The sequence below is a fragment of the Ascaphus truei genome, unplaced genomic scaffold, assembly GCF_040206685.1.
Source record: "Ascaphus truei isolate aAscTru1 unplaced genomic scaffold, aAscTru1.hap1 HAP1_SCAFFOLD_666, whole genome shotgun sequence".
Classification (NCBI taxonomy): domain Eukaryota; kingdom Metazoa; phylum Chordata; class Amphibia; order Anura; family Ascaphidae; genus Ascaphus; species Ascaphus truei.
Window position 1 is genome coordinate 1 of NW_027456999.1, and position 18,113 is coordinate 18,113.

The 18,113-nt window shown below is 58.4% G+C and overlaps 1 protein-coding gene across 4 annotated transcripts; it reads right to left on the bottom strand.

Annotated features, from left to right (window-relative positions):
- Positions 1-5,392: 5,392 nt before the first annotated feature.
- LOC142485874 (RAD52 motif-containing protein 1-like) lies at positions 5,393-12,610 on the bottom strand. 4 transcript variants are annotated; one of them, XM_075584590.1, is made up of 4 exons: positions 12,348-12,610; positions 10,471-10,650; positions 5,841-5,963; positions 5,393-5,614 (listed from the first exon to the last, which is right to left on the bottom strand). In XM_075584590.1, the coding sequence occupies exons 1-4, from the start codon at positions 12,351-12,353 to the stop codon at positions 5,408-5,410; spliced, it is 516 nt and encodes a 171-aa protein (XP_075440705.1). In that variant the 5' UTR covers positions 12,354-12,610; the 3' UTR covers positions 5,393-5,407. The 4 variants fall into 4 exon arrangements, with proteins under 4 accessions (XP_075440705.1, XP_075440702.1, XP_075440703.1 ...); XM_075584587.1 differs by having other exon boundaries at positions 12,261-12,584; XM_075584588.1 differs by lacking the exon at positions 12,348-12,610 and adding an exon at positions 12,112-12,186.
- Positions 12,611-18,113: the final 5,503 nt, after the last annotated feature.

Consider the following 18,113-nt stretch of genomic DNA (forward strand, 5'->3'; position numbering starts at 1 on the left):
GACAGGGAGAGAGAGGGGGGGGGCGACAGGGAGAGAGAGAGGGGGGGGCGACAGGGAGAGAGAGAGGGGGGGGCGACAGGGAGAGCGAGAGGGGGGGCGACAGGGAGAGAGAGAGGGGGGGGCGACAGGGAGAGAGAGAGGGGGGGGCGACAGGAGAGAGAGAGGGGGGGGCGACAGGGAGAGAGAGGGGGGGGCGACAGGGAGAGAGAGAGGGCGGGGCGACAGGGAGAGAGAGGGGGGGCGACAGGGAGAGAGAGGGGGGGCGACAGGGAGAGAGAGAGGGGGGGGCGACAGGGAGAGAGAGAGGGGGGGCGACAGGGAGAGAGAGGGGGGGGCGACAGGGAGAGAGAGAGGGGGGGGCGACAGGGAGAGAGAGAGGGGGGGCGACAGGGAGAGAGAGGGGGGGCGACAGGGAGAGAGAGAGGGGGGGCGACAGGGAGAGAGAGAGGGGGGGGCGACAGGGAGAGAGAGAGGGGGGGGCGACAGGAGAGAGAGAGGGGACAGAGAGGGGGGGCGACAGGGAGAGAGAGAGGGGGGGCGACAGGGAGAGAGAGAGGGGGAGGCGACAGGGAGAGAGAGGGGAGGCGACGGAGAGAGGGGGCGACAGGGAGAGGGGGGGGCGACAGGGAGAGAGGGGGGGGCGACAGGGAGAGAGGGGGTGGCGACAGGAGAGAGCAGGGGAGGGGGCGACAGGAGAGAGGGGGGGCGACAGGGAGAGAGGGGGCGACAGGGAGAGAGGGGGGCGACAGGGAGGCGACAGGGAGAGAGAGGGGGGCGACGACAGGGAGAGAGGGGCGCGACAGGGAGAGAGGGGCGACGACAGGAGAGAGGGGGGGGCGACAGGGAGAGAGGAGGGGGCGACAGGGAGAGAGAGGGGGGGGGGGGCGACAGGGAGAGAGAGAGGGGGCGACAGGGAGAGAGAGGGGGGCGACAGGGAGAGAGAGGGGGGGCGACAGGGAGAGAGAGAGGGGGGGGCGACACAGGGAGAGAGAGAGGGGGGGGCGACAGGGAGAGAGAGAGGGGGGCGACAGGGAGAGAGAGGGGGGGCGACAGGGAGAGAGAGGGGGGGCGACAGGGAGAGAGAGAGGGGGGGCGACAGGGAGAGAGAGAGGGGGGGGGCGACAGGGAGAGAGAGAGGGGGGGGCGACAGGGAGAGAGAGAGGGGGGGGCGACAGGGAGAGAGCGGGGGGCGACAGGGAGAGAGGGGGGGGCGACAGGGAGAGAGAGAGGGGGGGGCGACAGGGAGAGAGAGAGGGGGGGCGACAGGGAGAGAGAGGGGGGGGCGACAGGGAGAGAGAGAGGGAGGGGGCGACAGGGAGAGAGAGAGGGGGGCGACAGGGAGAGAGAGAGGGGGGCGACAGGGAGAGAGAGAGGGGGGCGACAGGGAGAGAGAGAGGGGGGCGACAGGGAGAGAGAGAGGGGGGGCGACAGGGAGAGAGAGAGGGGGGCGACAGGGAGAGAGAGGGGGGGGCGACAGGGAGAGAGGGGGGGGGCGACAGGGAGAGAGAGGGGGGGCGACAGGGAGAGAGAGGGGGGGCGACAGGGAGAGAGAGAGGGGGGGCGACAGGGAGAGAGAGAGGGGGGGCGACAGGGAGAGAGAGGGGGGGCGACAGGGAGAGAGAGAGGGGGGGGCGACAGGGAGAGAGAGAGGGGGGGGCGACAGGGAGAGAGAGAGGGGGGGGCGACAGGGAGAGAGAGAGGGGGGGGCGACAGGGAGAGAGAGAGGGGGGGGCGACAGGGAGAGAGAGAGGGGGGGGCGACAGGGAGAGAGAGAGGGGGGGCGACAGGGAGAGAGAGAGGGGGGGCGACAGGGAGAGAGAGAGGGGGGGGCGACAGGAGAGAGAGAGGGGGGGCGACAGGGAGAGAGAGAGGGGGGCGACAGGGAGAGAGAGAGGGGGGGCGACAGGGAGAGAGAGAGGGGGGGCGACAGGGAGAGAGGGGGGCGACAGGGAGAGAGAGGGGGGGCGACAGGGAGAGAGAGGGGGGGCGACAGGGAGAGAGAGAGGGGGGCGACAGGGAGAGAGAGAGGGGGGCGACAGGGAGAGAGAGAGGGGGGCGACAGGGAGAGAGAGAGGGGGCGACAGGAGAGAGAGGGGGGGCGACAGGGAGAGAGAGAGGGGGGGCGACAGGGAGAGAGAGAGGGGGGGCGACAGGGAGAGAGAGAGGGGGGGCGACAGGGAGAGAGAGAGGGGGGGCGACAGGGAGAGAGAGAGGGGGGGCGACAGGGAGAGAGAGAGGGGGGGCGACAGGGAGAGAGAGAGGGGGGGCGACAGGGAGAGAGAGAGGGGGGGCGACAGGGAGAGAGAGAGGGGGGGCGACAGGGAGAGAGAGAGGGGGGGCGACAGGGAGAGAGAGAGGGGGGGCGACAGGGAGAGAGAGAGGGGGGGCGACAGGGAGAGAGAGAGGGGGGGCGACAGGGAGAGAGAGAGGGGGGGCGACAGGGAGAGAGAGAGGGGGGCGACAGGGAGAGAGAGAGGGGGGCGACAGGAGAGAGAGGGGGGCGACAGGGAGAGAGAGAGGGGGCGACAGGGAGAGAGGGGGGGCGACAGGGAGAGAGAGAGGGGGGGGCGACAGGGAGAGAGAGAGGGGGGGCGACAGGGAGAGAGAGAGGGGGGCGACAGGGAGAGAGAGAGGGGGGGCGACAGGGAGAGAGAGAGGGGGGGCGACAGGGAGAGAGAGAGGGGGGGCGACAGGGAGAGAGAGAGGGGGGCGACAGGGACGAGAGAGAGGGGGGGCGACAGGGAGAGAGAGAGGGGGGGCGACAGGGAGAGAGAGGGGGGGCGACAGGGAGAGAGAGGGGGGGCGACAGGGAGAGAGAGAGGGGGCGACAGGGAGAGAGAGAGGGGGCGACAGCGAGAGAGGGGGGCGACAGGGAGAGAGAGAGGGGGCGACAGGAGAGAGCGGGGGCGGCGACAGGGAGAGAGAGAGGGGGGGCGACAGGGAGAGAGAGAGGGGGGCGACAGGGAGAGAGAGAGGGGGCGACAGCGAGAGAGGGGGGCGACAGGGAGAGAGAGAGGGGGCGACAGGGAGAGAGGGGGGCGACAGGGAGAGAGAGAGGGGGGGCGACAGGGAGAGAGAGAGGGGGGGCGACAGGAGAGAGAGAGAGGGGGGCGACAGGGAGAGAGAGAGGGGGGGCGACAGGGAGAGAGAGAGGGGGGGCGACAGGGAGAGAGAGAGGGGGGCGACAGGGAGAGAGAGAGGGGGGGCGACAGGGAGAGAGAGAGGGGGGGCGACAGGGAGAGAGAGGGGGGGCGACAGGGAGAGAGAGGGGGGGCGACAGGGAGAGAGAGAGGGGGCGACAGGGAGAGAGAGAGGGGGAGGGCGACAGGGAGAGAGAGGGAGGAGGGCGACAGGGAGAGAGAGGGGGGCGACAGGAGAGAGGGGGGCGACAGGGAGAGAGAGAGGGGGGCGACAGGGAGAGAGAGAGGGGGCGACGACGAGGGAGAGAGAGGGGGGGGCGACAGGAGAGAGAGAGGGGGGGCGACAGGGAGAGAGAGGGGGGGCGACAGGGAGAGAGAGGGGGGGCGACAGGGAGAGAGAGGGGGGCGACAGGGAGAGAGAGAGGGGCGACAGGGAGAGAGAGAGGGGGCGACAGGGAGAGAGAGGGGGAGGGCGACAGGGAGAGAGAGGGGGAGGGCGACAGGGAGAGAGAGGGGGAGGGCGACAGGGAGAGAGAGGGGGGAGGGCGACAGGGAGAGAGAGAGGGGCGACAGGGAGAGAGAGGGGGGCGACAGGGAGAGAGAGGAGGGCGACAGGGAGAGAGAGGGGGCGACAGGGAGGAGAGGGGGGGCGACAGGGAGAGAGGGGGGCGACAGGGAGAGAGAGGGGGCGACAGGGAGAGAGAGGGGGGCGACAGGGAGGGAGAGAGGGGGCGACAGGGAGGGAGAGAGGGGGCGACAGGGAGGCGACAGAGAGAGAGGGGGGGCGACAAGGAGAGAGAGAGGGGGGGCGACAGGGAGAGAGAGAGGGGGGGGCGACAGGGAGAGACGAGAGGGGGGAGGGCGACAGGGAGAGAGGGGGGGCGACAGGGAGAGAGGGGGGGCGACAGGGAGAGAGGGGGGGCGACAGGGAGAGCGACAGGGAGAGAGGGGGGGCGACAGGGAGAGAGGGGGGGCGACAGGGAGACAGACAGGGAGAGAGGGGGGCGACAGGGAGAGAGGGGGGCGACAGGGAGAGAGAGGGGGGGGGCGACAGGGAGAGAGAGGGGGGGGCCACAGAGAGAGGGGGGGCGACAGAGAGAGAGAGGGCGAAAGGGGGGAGAGAGGGCGAAAGGGGGGAGAGAGGGCGTAAGGGGGGAGAGAGGGCGTAAGGGGGGAGAGAGGGCGAAAGGGGGGAGAGAGGGCGAAAGGGGGGAGAGAGGGCGAAAGGGGGGAGAGAGGGCGAAAGGGGGGGAGAGAGGGCGAAAGGGGGGAGAGAGGGCGAAAGGGGGGAGAGAGGGCGAAAGGGGGGAGAGAGGGCGAAAGGGGGGAGAGAGGGCGAAAGGGGGGAGAGAGGGCGAAAGGGGGGAGAGAGGGCGAAAGGGGGGAGAGAGGGCGTAAGGGGGGAGAGAGGGCGAAAGGGGGGAGAGAGGGCGAAAGGGGGGAGAGAGGGCGAAAGGGGGGAGAGAGGGCAAAGGGGGGAGAGAGGGCAAAGGGGGGAGAGAGGGCGAAAGGGGGGAGAGAGGGCGAAAGGGGGGGAAAGAGGGCGAAAGGGGGGAAAGAGGGCGAAAGGGGGGAGAGAGGGCGAAAGGGGGGAGAGAGGGCGAAAGGGGGGAGAGAGGGCGAAAGGGGGGAGAGAGGGCGAAAGGGGGGAGAGAGGGCGAAAGGGGGGAGAGAGGGCGAAAGGGGGGAGAGAGGGCGAAAGGGGGGAGAGAGGGCGAAAGGGGGGAGAGAGGGCGAAAGGGGGGAGAGAGGGCGAAAGGGGGGAGAGAGGGCGAAAGGGGGGAGAGAGGGCGTAAGGGGGGAGAGAGGGCGTAAGGGGGGAGAGAGGGCGTAAGGGGGGAGAGAGGGCGTAAGGGGGGAGAGAGGGCGTAAGGGGGGAGAGAGGGCGTAAGGGGGGAGAGAGGGCGTAAGGGGGGAGAGAGGGCGTAAGGGGGGGAGAGAGGGCGTAAGGGGGGAGAGAGGGCGTAAGGGGGGAGAGAGGGCGTAAGGGGGGAGAGAGGGCGTAAGGGGGGAGAGAGGGGGTAAGGGGGGAGAGAGGGCGTAAGGGGGGAGAGAGGGCGTAAGGGGGGAGAGAGGGCGTAAGGGGGAAGAGAGGACGAAAGGGGGAAGAAAGGACGAAAGGGGGAAGAGGGCGAGAAGGCGAAAGGGGGAGAGGGGGCCAGAGAGAAGGGGCACTTTGGAGAGGGCGAGAGCAAGCGCAAAAATGGAGAGAGCGAGCCTCTTATCTACGCGCTGGCGTTTCTCTTCCCTTTGGTACTGCCAGGGGTTTATATACAAAACTGCCACATTGGGATCCCCCCCAAGGCACCGTTGGGTTTCTCCAGGTCCTCCTCGGCGACCCCCACTCCTCTGCTGCAGACGTCGTGGCCGGGCAGGGTCACTTCCAGCAGGCACAGGTACTTCACTGTCCTCTGCTCCTGCAGAGCGTCCCCGTCTCCAGTCTCAAGCTCGTCCAGGCCGGAGATATTCTGCAGCTGCGTGGGGGGGTTACACACACAGCCGATTCAAGTACAAGGCGAGTCCACCGTGCTCCCTGGTCTGTAAGAGCCTCTCGCCGACTCACGTATCCATAAACCCCCCACCCCCCCAGTGCCTGCACCTTACAGAGGTGACCATGTTACTGCAACTATTTGGCTGGTGACATTGTGTCAAAGAAAGGAAAGGTGAACTGCGCGGGGGCGGGGGGGCACATTAGCTCACCGCTATTATTCTCTTGGACCACCCATTGAATCCCAGGTAATGGTTGGCCAGATCCTGGCATTTCGAGCTGGACAACGCCAGGACTTTCGGCTGAAACCCTTTCTGCTTGCGGCAGAGGCGCACCTGGAGAGAGCAAGACAAAAGGAAGCGGTGATTATCGCAGGCATGACCGTGGCTGCATGCCGCCTCCGAAAAAAACCCAGAAAGCATGGATCGGCAGGATCCCTCTCCTGGGACGCTTTAGTAGTTCCGACGCCTGCCAGGGAGTCGTAGAAAAAAAAAAACAACATTGTACACCCATGTAGAAGAACGTGTTACATACATGCCAGATGTTTCCGCCACTTTTTTTCTGGTTTCGGTTTGGAGCAGAACGCAAGTCATGCAAGGTACGAGAGACCGACCGTTGCAAGCGCCACCCAACCATCGTGACACAGCTCAACCAGCGCCGCATACCCCAATCAGCCATCGTCACATAGACCAACGATCGCCACACACCCCAACCAGCACAGCCATCGCCACACAGGCCAACCAGCGCCACACAGCCCAACCATCGCCACACAGCCCAACCATCGCCACACAGGCCAACCAGCGCCACACAGCCCAACCATCGCCACACAGCCCAACCAGCGCCACACAGCCCAACATGCACAGCCCAACCATCGCCACACAGCCCAACCATCGCCACACAGCCCAACCATCGCCACACAGCCCAACCAGCGCCACACAGCCCAACCAGCGCCACACAGCCCAACCAGCGCCACACAGCCCAACCAGCGCCACACAGCCCAACCAGCGCCACACAGCCCAACATGCACAGCCCAACCAGCGCCACACAGCCCAACCAGCGCCACACAGCCCAACCATCGCCACACAGCCCAACCATCGCCACACAGCCCAACCATCGCCTCACAGCCCAACCATCGCCACACAGCCCAACCAGCGCCACACAGCCCAACCAGCGCCACACAGCCCAACCAGCGCCACACAGCCCAACCAGCGCCACACAGCCCAACCAGCGCCACACAGCCCAACATGCACAGCCCAACCAGCGCCACACAGGCCAACCAGCGCCGCACAGGCCAACCAGCGCCGCACAGCCCAACCATCGCCGCACAGCCCAACCAGCGCCACACAGCCCAACCATCGCCACACAGCCCAACCATCGCCACACAGCCCAACCATCGCCACACAGCCCAACCAGCGCCACACAGCCCAACCATCGCCACACAGCCCAACCATCGCCACACAGCCCAACCATCGCCACACAGCCCAACCATCGCCACACAGCCCAACCATCGCCACACAGGCCAACCAGCTCCACACAGGCCAACCAGCGCCACACAGGCCAACCAGCGCCACACAGGCCAACCAGCGCCGCACAGGCCAACCAGCGCTGCACAGGCCAACCAGCGCCACACAGCCCAACCAGCGCCACACAGCCCAACCAGCGCCACACAGCCCAACCAGCACCACACAGCCCAACCAGCGCCACACAGCCCAACCAGCGCCACCAGCGCCGCACAGCCCAACCATCGCCGCACAGCCCAACCATCGCCGCACAGCCCAACCATCGCCGCACAGCCCAACCAGCGCCGCACAGCCCAACCAGCGCCGCACAGCCCAACCAGCGCCACACAGCCCAACCAGCGCCACACAGCCCAACCAGCGCCACACAGCCCAACCATCGCCACACAGCCCAACCATCGCCGCACAGCCCAACCAGCGCCGCACAGCCCAACCAGCGCCGCACAGCCCAACCATCGCCACACAGCCCAACCATCGCCACACAGCCCAACCATCGCCACACAGCCCAACCATCGCCACACAGCCCAACCATCGCCAACCAGCGCCACACAGCCCAACATGCACAGCCCAACCATCGCCACACAGGCCAACCATCGCCACACAGCCCAACATGCACAGCCCAACCAGCGCCACACAGCCCAACCATCGCCACACAGCCCAACCAGCGCCACACAGCCCAACATGCACAGCCCAACCAGCGCCACACAGCCCAACAAGCGCCGCACAGCCCAACCAGCGCCGCACAGCCCAACCAGCGCCGCACAGCCCAACCAGCGCCGCACAGCCCAACCAGCGCCGCACAGCCCAACCAGCGCCGCACAGCCCAACCAGCGCCACACAGCCCAACCAGCGCCACACAGCCCAACCAGCGCCACACAGCCCAACCAGCGCCACACAGCCCAACATACACAAACCAACCATCGCCACACAGCCCAACCAGCGCCACACAGCCCAACCATCGCCACACAGCCCAACCATCGCCACACAGCCCAACCAGCGCCACACAGCCCAACCATCGCCACACAGCCCAACCAGCGCCACACAGCCCAACCATCGCCACACAGGCCAACCAGCGCCACACAGGCCAACCAGCGCCGCACAGGCCAACCAGCGCCGCACAGGCCAACCAGCGCCGCACAGCTCAACCAGCGCCGCACAGCCCAACCAGCGCCGCACAGCCCAACCAGCGCCGCACAGCCCAACCATCGCCGCACAGCCCATCCAGCGCCGCACAGCCCAACCAGCGCCACACAGCCCAACCATCGCCGCACAGCCCAACCATCGCCACACAGCCCAACCATCGCCACAGCCCAACCATCGCCACACAGCCCAACCATCGCCGCACAGCCCATCCAGCGCCGCACAGCCCAACCATCGCCGCACAGCCCAACCAGCGCCGCACAGCCCAACCATCGCCACACAGCCCAACCATCGCCACACAGCCCAACCATCGCCACACAGCCCAACCATCGCCACACAGCCCAACCAGCGCCACACAGCCCAACCATCGCCACAGCCCAACCATCGCCACACAGCCCAACCAGCGCCACACAGCCCAACCAGCGCCACACAGCCCAACCAGCGCCACACAGCCCAACCAGCGCCACACAGCCCAACCAGCGCCACACAGCCCAACCAGCGCCACACAGCCCAACCAGCGCCGCACACAGCCCAACCAGCGCCACACAGCCCAACCAGCGCCACACAGCCCATCCATCGCCACACAGCCCAACCAGCGCCACACAGCCCAACCATCGCCACACAGCCCAACCATCGCCACACAGCCCAACCAGCGCCACACAGCCCAACATGCACAGCCCAACCAGCGCCACACAGCCCAACCAGCGCCACACAGCCCAACCAGCGCCACACAGCCCAACCAGCGCCACACAGCCCAACCAGCGCCACACAGCCCAACCAGCGCCACCAGCGCCGCACAGCCCAACCATCGCCGCACAGCCCAACCATCGCCGCACAGCCCAACCATCGCCGCACAGCCCAACCAGCGCCGCACAGCCCAACCAGCGCCGCACAGCCCAACCAGCGCCACACAGCCCAACCATCGCCACACAGCCCAACCAGCGCCACACAGCCCAACCAGCGCCACACAGCCCAACCATCGCCACACAGCCCAACCATCGCCACACAGCCCAACCAGCGCCGCACAGCCCAACCAGCGCCGCACAGGCCAACCATCGCCACACAGCCCAACCAGCGCCACACAGCCCAACCATCGCCACACAGCCCAACCATCGCCACACAGCCCAACCATCGCCACACAGCCCAACCATCGCCACACAGCCCAACCATCGCCAACCAGCGCCACACAGCCCAACATGCACAGCCCAACCATCGCCACACAGGCCAACCATCGCCACACAGCCCAACATGCACAGCCCAACCAGCGCCACACAGCCCAACCATCGCCACACAGCCCAACCAGCGCCACACAGCCCAACATGCACAGCCCAACCAGCGCCACACAGCCCAACAAGCGCCACACAGCCCAACCAGCGCCGCACAGCCCAACCAGCGCCGCACAGCCCAACCAGCGCCGCACAGCCCAACCAGCGCCGCACAGCCCAACCAGCGCCACACAGCCCAACCATCGCCACACAGCCCAACCAGCGCCACACAGCCCAACCAGCGCCACACAGCCCAACCAGCGCCACACAGCCCAACATACACAAACCAACCATCGCCACACAGCCCAACCAGCGCCACACAGCCCAACCATCGCCACACAGCCCAACCATCGCCACACAGCCCAACCAGCGCCACACAGCCCAACCATCGCCACACAGCCCAACCAGCGCCACACAGCCCAACCAGCGCCACACAGCCCAACCATCGCCACACAGCCCAACCAGCGCCACACAGCCCAACCAGCGCCACACAGCCCAACCAGCGCCAAACAGCCCAACCAGCGCCACAGCCCAACCAGCGCCACACAGCCCAACCAGTGCCACACAGGCCAACCATCGCCACACAGCCCAACCAGCACCAGACAGCCCAACCAGCGCCACACAGCCCAACCAGTGCCACACAGGCCAACCATCGCCACACAGCCCAACATGCGCAGCCCAACCATCGCCACACAGCCCAACATGCACAGCCCAACCATCGCCACACAGCCCAACCAGCGCCGCACTGCCCAACCATCGCCCCCCAACCAGCGCGCCGCACAGCCCAACCAGAGCGCCGCATTGCTTGGATAGTTACCACACTGCTTTAATAGTTTCGCTGCTAGAGGTAACACAATGTGATGCACGTCAGACAGGCATAGCCCCGGCTTCCAAGTCTCTTCATGATCTGACGTCTATACCTTCAGCGGAGAGTCCTGGAACAGCCTCTTCCTGTCACAAGCTTCCTGGGCCCTGCCGGCATCGCGGGCAGAGTAGTATTTAATCACCGCGTAGAAACCCGGGTCGGCGACCGCCGCGTTGGGGAGAAGTCGGACGGAGTAAAGAGCCCCAAACTCCGAAAACACGTTCAGCAGACCACGCTGCCACGGAGACATAAAGAAAGCGTCAACTTGATGCCACACCGGGGGGGGTCACCACAGACGACATCACATTTAGGCCAGGCCCGTGTTTGTACTAAACAAAGTGGTAATCCTGTGTCTTCCCCCCCCTCCCCCATAACAGGGGTGCTCAACTCCAATCTTCAAGACCACCCCAATAGCTCAGCTTTGGTCAGAGGCTCGCCTGTGCTGAAGCGGACCTGCTGGGTGGGTCTTGAGGACAGGAGTTGGGTGGGTCTTGAGGACAGGAGTTGGGTGGGTCTTGAGGACAGGAGTTGGGTGGGTCTTGAGGACAGGAGTTGGGTGGGTCTTGAGGACAGGAGTTGGGTGGGTCTTGAGGGCAGGAGTTGAGCCCTGCTGCCCCATTGCTTTGAACACGTTATCTCCTGGCCTCGTAGTGACCCCACACACCGTTCTATTTAGGGAAACAAGCCGATGCCAGGTGCGTGGCTGACGGAAACCCAACTCCTGCGGGGCCTGATGGCCCCGTCTTGGATGTTGAAAGGGGGAGGGGGTTCGGCGCCGGCCAATTGCGCAATATATTTGGAGGTCACAACCCTCCCAGCGTCTTAAGTTGGGTCTGCTAGTACCACGGTACATACGTACATTAATAAATATATACATGTACACCTACATATACACAGCATACTGGGAGGAGCAAATACAGGAAGGGGACTACTGATACCCCCCCCCCAACTATAAGTGTGTGTATGTATATATATACACATATACAGGCATACCCCGGTTTAAGTACACTCACTTTAAGTACACTTGCGAGTAAGTACATCTCGCTCAATAGGCAAACGGCAGCTCACACATGCGCCATTCAGCACGTTCTGAACAGCAATACCGGCTTCCTACCTGTACCGAAGCTATGCGCAAGCGGGGAGACTATAGAGCCTGTTACAAATGTGTTATTTACATCAGTTATGCACGTATATGACAATTGCAGTACAGTACATGCATCGATAAGTGGGAAAAAGGTAGTGCTTCACTTTACTGTAAGTACATTTTCACTTTACATACATGCTCCGGTCCTATTGCGTATGTTAAGTGGGGTATGCCTGTATATATATATATATATATATATATATATATATATATATATATATACACACACACACATTATAATTGGGTGTGTGTATATACTGTATATATATTGTATCCCAACTAGATAGGCTAGTGACTATGTATGTGTGTACACACACCACCCAGTTATAGTATGATATATATATATACACCTATATATAGGTATGTATATATATATAGCTCCCCCTCCCCGTGAGAGCTGTGCGGAGATATCCCGGTTATAGTGTGATATATACATATATCTCCCCCTGTGAGAGCTGTGTACCTATATATAGGTATGTATATATATACCCCCCTCCCTCACATATATATATACCCCCCTCCCTCACATATATATATACCCCCCTCCCTCACATATATCTCCCCCTGTGAGAGCTGTGCGGAGATATCCCGGTTATAGTGTGATATATACATATATCTCCCCCTGTGAGAGCTGTGTACCTATATATAGGTATGTATATATATACCCCCCTCCCTCACACATATATACCCCCCTCCCTCACATATATCTCCCCCTGTGAGAGCTGTGCGGAGATTTCCCAGATAAACACGGTGTTGCTGCTCTGCACGGGGACTGTGAATCCCAACACCTCCATCTGTGGCCGGGCCCGCCAAAACTCTCAGCCAATGGGAAGCCGCTCCAACCGGCAGGTGGTCCGCAGCCGTGCGTCACAAAGTCAGCAGCCGTGTGGGCTAGACAGAAGCGGCCATGTTGGAGAAGGGCAGCAGCGGCTATGTTATGAATAAGGGCAGCAGCTGTGTGGGGAGGGCAGCGGCCATATTAAAGAAGGGCAGCAGCTATGTGAGCAGGGCAGCAGCGGCCATGTTAGAGAAGGGCAGCAGCTGTTTGGGCAGTGCAGGCAGCAGCGGCCATGTTAGAGAAGGGCAGCAGCTGTTTGGGCAGTGCAGGCAACAGAGGCCATGTTCGAGAAGGCAGCAGCTGTGGGCAGGGCAGCAGCAGCTGTGTGGGCAGGGCAGCAGCAGCTGTGTGGGCAGGGCAGCAGCGGCCATGTTGGAGAAAGGCAGTAGCTGTGTGGGCAGTGCTGCAGCGGCCATGTTAGAGAAGGGCAACAGCGGCTATTTAGAGAAGGGCAGCAGCTGTGTTGGAAGGGCTGTAGCGGCCATGTTAGAGAAGGGCAGCAGCAGCCATGTTAGAGAAGGGCAACAGCTGTGTGGGCAGGACAGCAGCGGCCATGTTAGAGAACGGCAGCCATGTCCATGTTCGAGAAGGGCAGCAGCTGTGTGGGCAGGGCAGCAGCAGCTGTGTGGGCAGGGAAGCAGCGGCCATGTTTGAGAAGGGCAGCAGCTGTGTGGGCAGGGCAGCAGCGGCCATGTTTGAGAAGGGCAGCAGCTGTGTGGGCAGGGCAGCAGAGGCCATGTTTGAGAAGGGCAGCAGCGACCATGTTAGAGAAGGCAGCAGCGGCTATGTTAGAGAAGGGCAGCAGTGGCTATGTTAGAGAAGGGCAGCAGCGGCCATGTTAGAGAAGGGCAGCAGCTGTGTGTGCAGAGCAGCGGGGCCATTTAAAAACAGTTCTGCGTGGGAGCGCACGGCGCCTCCACCTCCCGGGCTGAATACGCAAGAGAAGTCGGTGTGTTATCGGGCTACATGCGGAGAAATCTGGTTGCAGTTACCAGCTCAGGGTTTGAATAGGCGGCGGAGGAGGAGGACGACGACGCAGTGAAAAATTGCGTGCAGGTCGCCATTCATACAGAGGGAGGGTGACCAGATGTCCCCCTCCAGATGCCGGCAGGGGGGAGAGCGGAGGCCGGGTCCACAGAATAGGGAGAGAAAGACAGAAAATAGAGGGAGAGAGAGAGCCACACAGAATAGGGAGAGAGACACACACAGAATAGGGAGAGAGAGACAGAATAGGGAAAGAGAGAGAGACACACACACACAGAATAGGGAGAGAGACACACACAGAATAGGGGGAGAGAGACAGAAAATAGAGGGAGAGAGAGAGCCACACACAGAATAGGGAGAGAGACACACACAGAATAGGGAGAGAGAGAGAGACAAACACACACAGAATAGGGAGAGAGACACACACAGAATAGGGGGAGAGAGACAGAAAATAGAGGGAGAGAGAGAGCCACACACAGAATAGGGAGAGAGACACACACAGAATAGGGAGAGAGAGAGAGACAAACACACACAGAATAGGGAGAGAGACACACACAGAATAGGGAAAGAGAGAGAGACACACACACACAGAATAGGGAGAGAGACACACACAGAATAGGGGGAGAGAGACAGAAAATAGAGGGAGAGAGAGAGCCACACACAGAATAGGGAGAGAGACACACACAGAATAGGGAGAGAGAGAGAGACACACACACACAGAATAGGGAGAGAGACACACACAGAATAGGGAGAGAGAGAGAGACACACACACACAGAATAGGGAGAGAGACACACACAGAATAGGGGGAGAGAGACAGAATAGGGAGAGAGAGACACACACAGAATAGGGAGAGAGACACACACAGAATAGGGGGAGAGAGAGAGAGAGACACACACAGAATAGGGAGAGAGACACACACAGAATAGGGGGAGAGAGACAGAATAGGGAAAGAGAGAGAGACACACACAGAATAGGGAGAGAGACAGAATAGGGAGAGAGAGACAGAATAGGGAATGAGAGAGAGAGACACACACACACAGAATAGGGTGAGAGAGAGACACACACAGAATAGGGAGAGAGAGAGAGAGAGAGAGAGAGAGAGAGAGAGAGAGAGAGAGAGAGAGAGAGAGAGAGAGAGAGAGAGAGAGAGAGAGAGAGACATAGACACATAGAATAGGGAGGGGGAGAGAGAGACACAGAATACAGGGAGAGAGACACAGAATAGGGGGGAGAGACACAGAATAGAGGGAGAGAGAGAGAGAGACAGAATATTTATTTATTTATAAAATATTTTACCAGGAAGTAATACATTGAGAGTTACCTCTCGTTTTCACGTATATCTTGGACACAGAGTTAAGACAAATAATACATGGTTACAAATACAGTTACATAAGTGAACAGGGTATACATTACATACAAGACATTGCATGCAGAGTTAAAGACAATATATATTATGAGCGTATGAAACAGTTACAGACCAGATTAAAATGTGAGACAGTCTTAGATTTGAAATAACTTAAACTGGTGGTGGATGTGAGAGTCTCTGGTAGGTTGTTCCAGTTTTGGGGTGCACGGTAAGAGAAGGAGGAACGGCCGGATACTTTGTTGAGCCTTGGGACCATGAACAGTCTTTTGGAGTCTGATCTCAGGTGAATCAGCAAAATAAAGAAGTGCGAAATGATTGAACTCCTGAGAAAATTCACTTAACTGCACACCACTAATTAATATATAACTTTTAATGAATTACTTAAAACATATATTACCAAATGAGTGTATAACACGAATAAAAAGAAATTAAATCAACATCACCTAGCAACAGAGTCACCTAATAATTAAGATGGAAGAACATATCTACCAAATATTAATGGTAGGGTATAGGGGACTCGTGGTACTAATAGTCAGGGTAGAAACCCCTCTGGATCAGCTTGCAGAGCAGGTAATAAGTGGATGATAACAGCAGTGAGGAAAAAAATGATAATTAAATTAAATAAATAAGAACTCCACCTAGTATAATAATGTGATGTTGAAACACCCTAATAGTACATCAGTTTAATACAAAATATAGGGTGTAAGCACCATGGGTGCAGTCACAATTGACTGACACTCGTAGTGCAGCTAAAGAAACAGTGAAATATATTCACAGTACAAGGGCTGCAAAGTGCATATAAGTGACTAGGTAGAGAGCTGCTAAGGAGCCTCACTGACTGGCAACACTAAGCCAAAATAGAGTAGTGACACATGAACTCTGCAAACAGAAGCAGGAGACTAGTAACACTGCATTAAAACAGCTCCAAGTAGGAGACTGACAACATTGCGTGCCCAACGCACGTTTCCCTCCAGCTATGGAGCTTCGTCAGGGACACATTTTGCAGGAAGGGGGAATGCGGAGCGTATTTATACCCTCCCGTCGCCATAGTGACGTAATTAACGCAAACCGCTATTGCGCATGCGCAGAACAAGCGCACGCGAAAACACAAATAAAACATCCAATTGTACAAATAATGAACACCCTTGTTGTTAATGAATATAGTACCTGGAAAGGCTGCCACTACAAGCTCCCCGGTCGATCTGTATGGTATAATGGCGATAGATCGACTCGTGTCCGATACAGTGTCTACTGCGCATGCGCAAAAACATAGAAAATAAATTGTTGAAATTCTCTCTGTCTAATGTTATATGCGCATGCGCACATCAGAGACAGGGCATCGAATGCGCAAGTGTGGACTGATAGTCACAAAATGCTGCATAGATGCAATAGAATCATCTGGGGCAACAGTGGCAGCTATAACCAAGATACCTTCCAAAAGATAGGATGGGTGAAGACTATCCCTAGCAATAAAATCTGATGATATGCCAACATTAGACAATGGATGTAAATATTTGGGTGCCCCCACTAAAAGGTACAATGTGTCACAGAGAATACAGTGAAAGACGAAATAAAATAAAAATATAATTAAAGTATATATACACATACAAGATCTTGGTCATATTGTAGGACATGAATAATAATAAGGAAAGGAAAAGGGGAGGGGAAAGGGAAAAATTACTCTCGCTTCAGCTTAATGAACAGACTGATGAATAATGACAAAGGTGCAGAAGGGGAATGGGGTTATGATGAATTGGAAAGAGAAAGAAACACCCTTTTTCTTGCACTCATTGTCTAGATTGATATGATGAAAAAAGTTAATACTTATTATTTTATTTAATTATATTAATTAAAAAGAATGGGTTAGACAGAGACTCAAACATATTAAACAAACCAACATATATTAACCAAAACTGGATCGGGGGTGAGATGAGAGACCTTCAGATAAATACTAAATAGTAGTGAGTGAACTCACGAAGGTAATCAAGAAATCCCTGAATCCAGCACTAATTTAAAAATTGGGAACCTGTATTAAATCAAACAGGTACCTAGGGCTGACAGTCTTCATACTACAAAGCTGCACATTTTAAATGAATACTTCCACAGAGAAATGCATCTAATACAAATGAACAAATGCAGTGAGGTAAATCAGATTGAAGATAGTGTGATGTCAATCATTAATTATGCTGATATAACATACATCCTAGACACACAGTATTTAATGTATCTGCAAATGTCTTTATTGGATATAATATAACCTAATGCAGTATTAAATGGCCCACAAAGTGTGTTTAATGTGGCCCTGAGGCACGGGTCAATGCCCGTATCAAATTATAGCCTCCTATACTATGCTAGAGACTGCATTAGCTGATTACCCAAAAATGAACACCTGTGGAGTAATTGTGATCAAGGGTGGGGTGAGAGTCACGGAGGAAGTCAGTACTCTAATAGCTAGATGTTGCTACATAAAGGCAAAAACCTAAAGCCTGCCAATGCAGCAGTGTTGTATTTAACTCTTCTTAGTGCACAATACAATATATAATTGAGAGTAGCAACTATAAACGGACCCTCGTCATGGAATGCTTATAATGTTATTAAGATAACACTGTGGCATATATGCCTAAGTAACTAAACACAATACCATTGCAGATTGCTACTAGTTTAGATACAGTGTTTGTAGCGGAGCAAAGCAGGCTAGTACCTCAGTAACTCATTCCGGCGCTCAGAGGCGCTTCTCACTCACCACCCAGCAGCGATGCGTCATAACGTCATGACGTCAGCTTTGTTAACCCTCCCACCTGATGCACGTTTCGCGGAGGCTTTTTCAAAGGTGGTGACGTGGGATAGTGCAGGGAGATGTTTTATATCCATCCGCTTCTCAATAGACCAATTGGAAAGCGCGGTGTGTGTATAAACACTTAATTCTCTTAAAGGCATACGATGATCGTATATGCCGTGGCAATGGGGTATAGGTTGTCAGAGTGATTTTTTCAAGTTAACCATTGACTTGGAGCGGCCTAAACAGGGAAAGAGGTGATAGTTTCTCAGCCGTGGATACAATATTAAAATACTTAATAAAGCCTTTCATCGGGCACTGCATAGTGATAGGGACTCTCTTTTGTCCACAAACACTAAAAGAACTAAGGACAACACCATTAGATGTATCGGCACCTTTAACAAAAGATGGTGGACAATTAAAAGAATATTTGCCCGACATTAGCATCTCCTTCTGGCGGATGTGGAAATAGCGAAGGTTATCAGCCCTAGACCAACCATCACTAGCAGGCGGTCCAAAAATTTGAGGGACTCTCTCGTCAATAGCCATTTCCAGTGGGCAAGAACAGCGACTTGGCTGAGTCCCATCA

What these genes read in the sequence shown, in the direction of transcription:
- LOC142485874 (XM_075584587.1), bottom strand. Translation starts at nt 12,353, where the DNA reads ATGGAGGTGTTGGGATTCACAGTCCCCGTGCAGAGCAGCAACACCGTG. An exon ending in TCTCACAGGGGGAGATATAT is followed by an intron (nt 10,651 to 12,260) that starts GTGAGGGAGGGG and finishes TCTCCGTGGCAG; the next exon opens with CGTGGTCTGCTGAACGTGTT. An exon ending in TCCAGGACTCTCCGCTGAAG is followed by an intron (nt 5,964 to 10,470) that starts GTATAGACGTCA and finishes TGCTCTCTCCAG; the next exon opens with GTGCGCCTCTGCCGCAAGCA.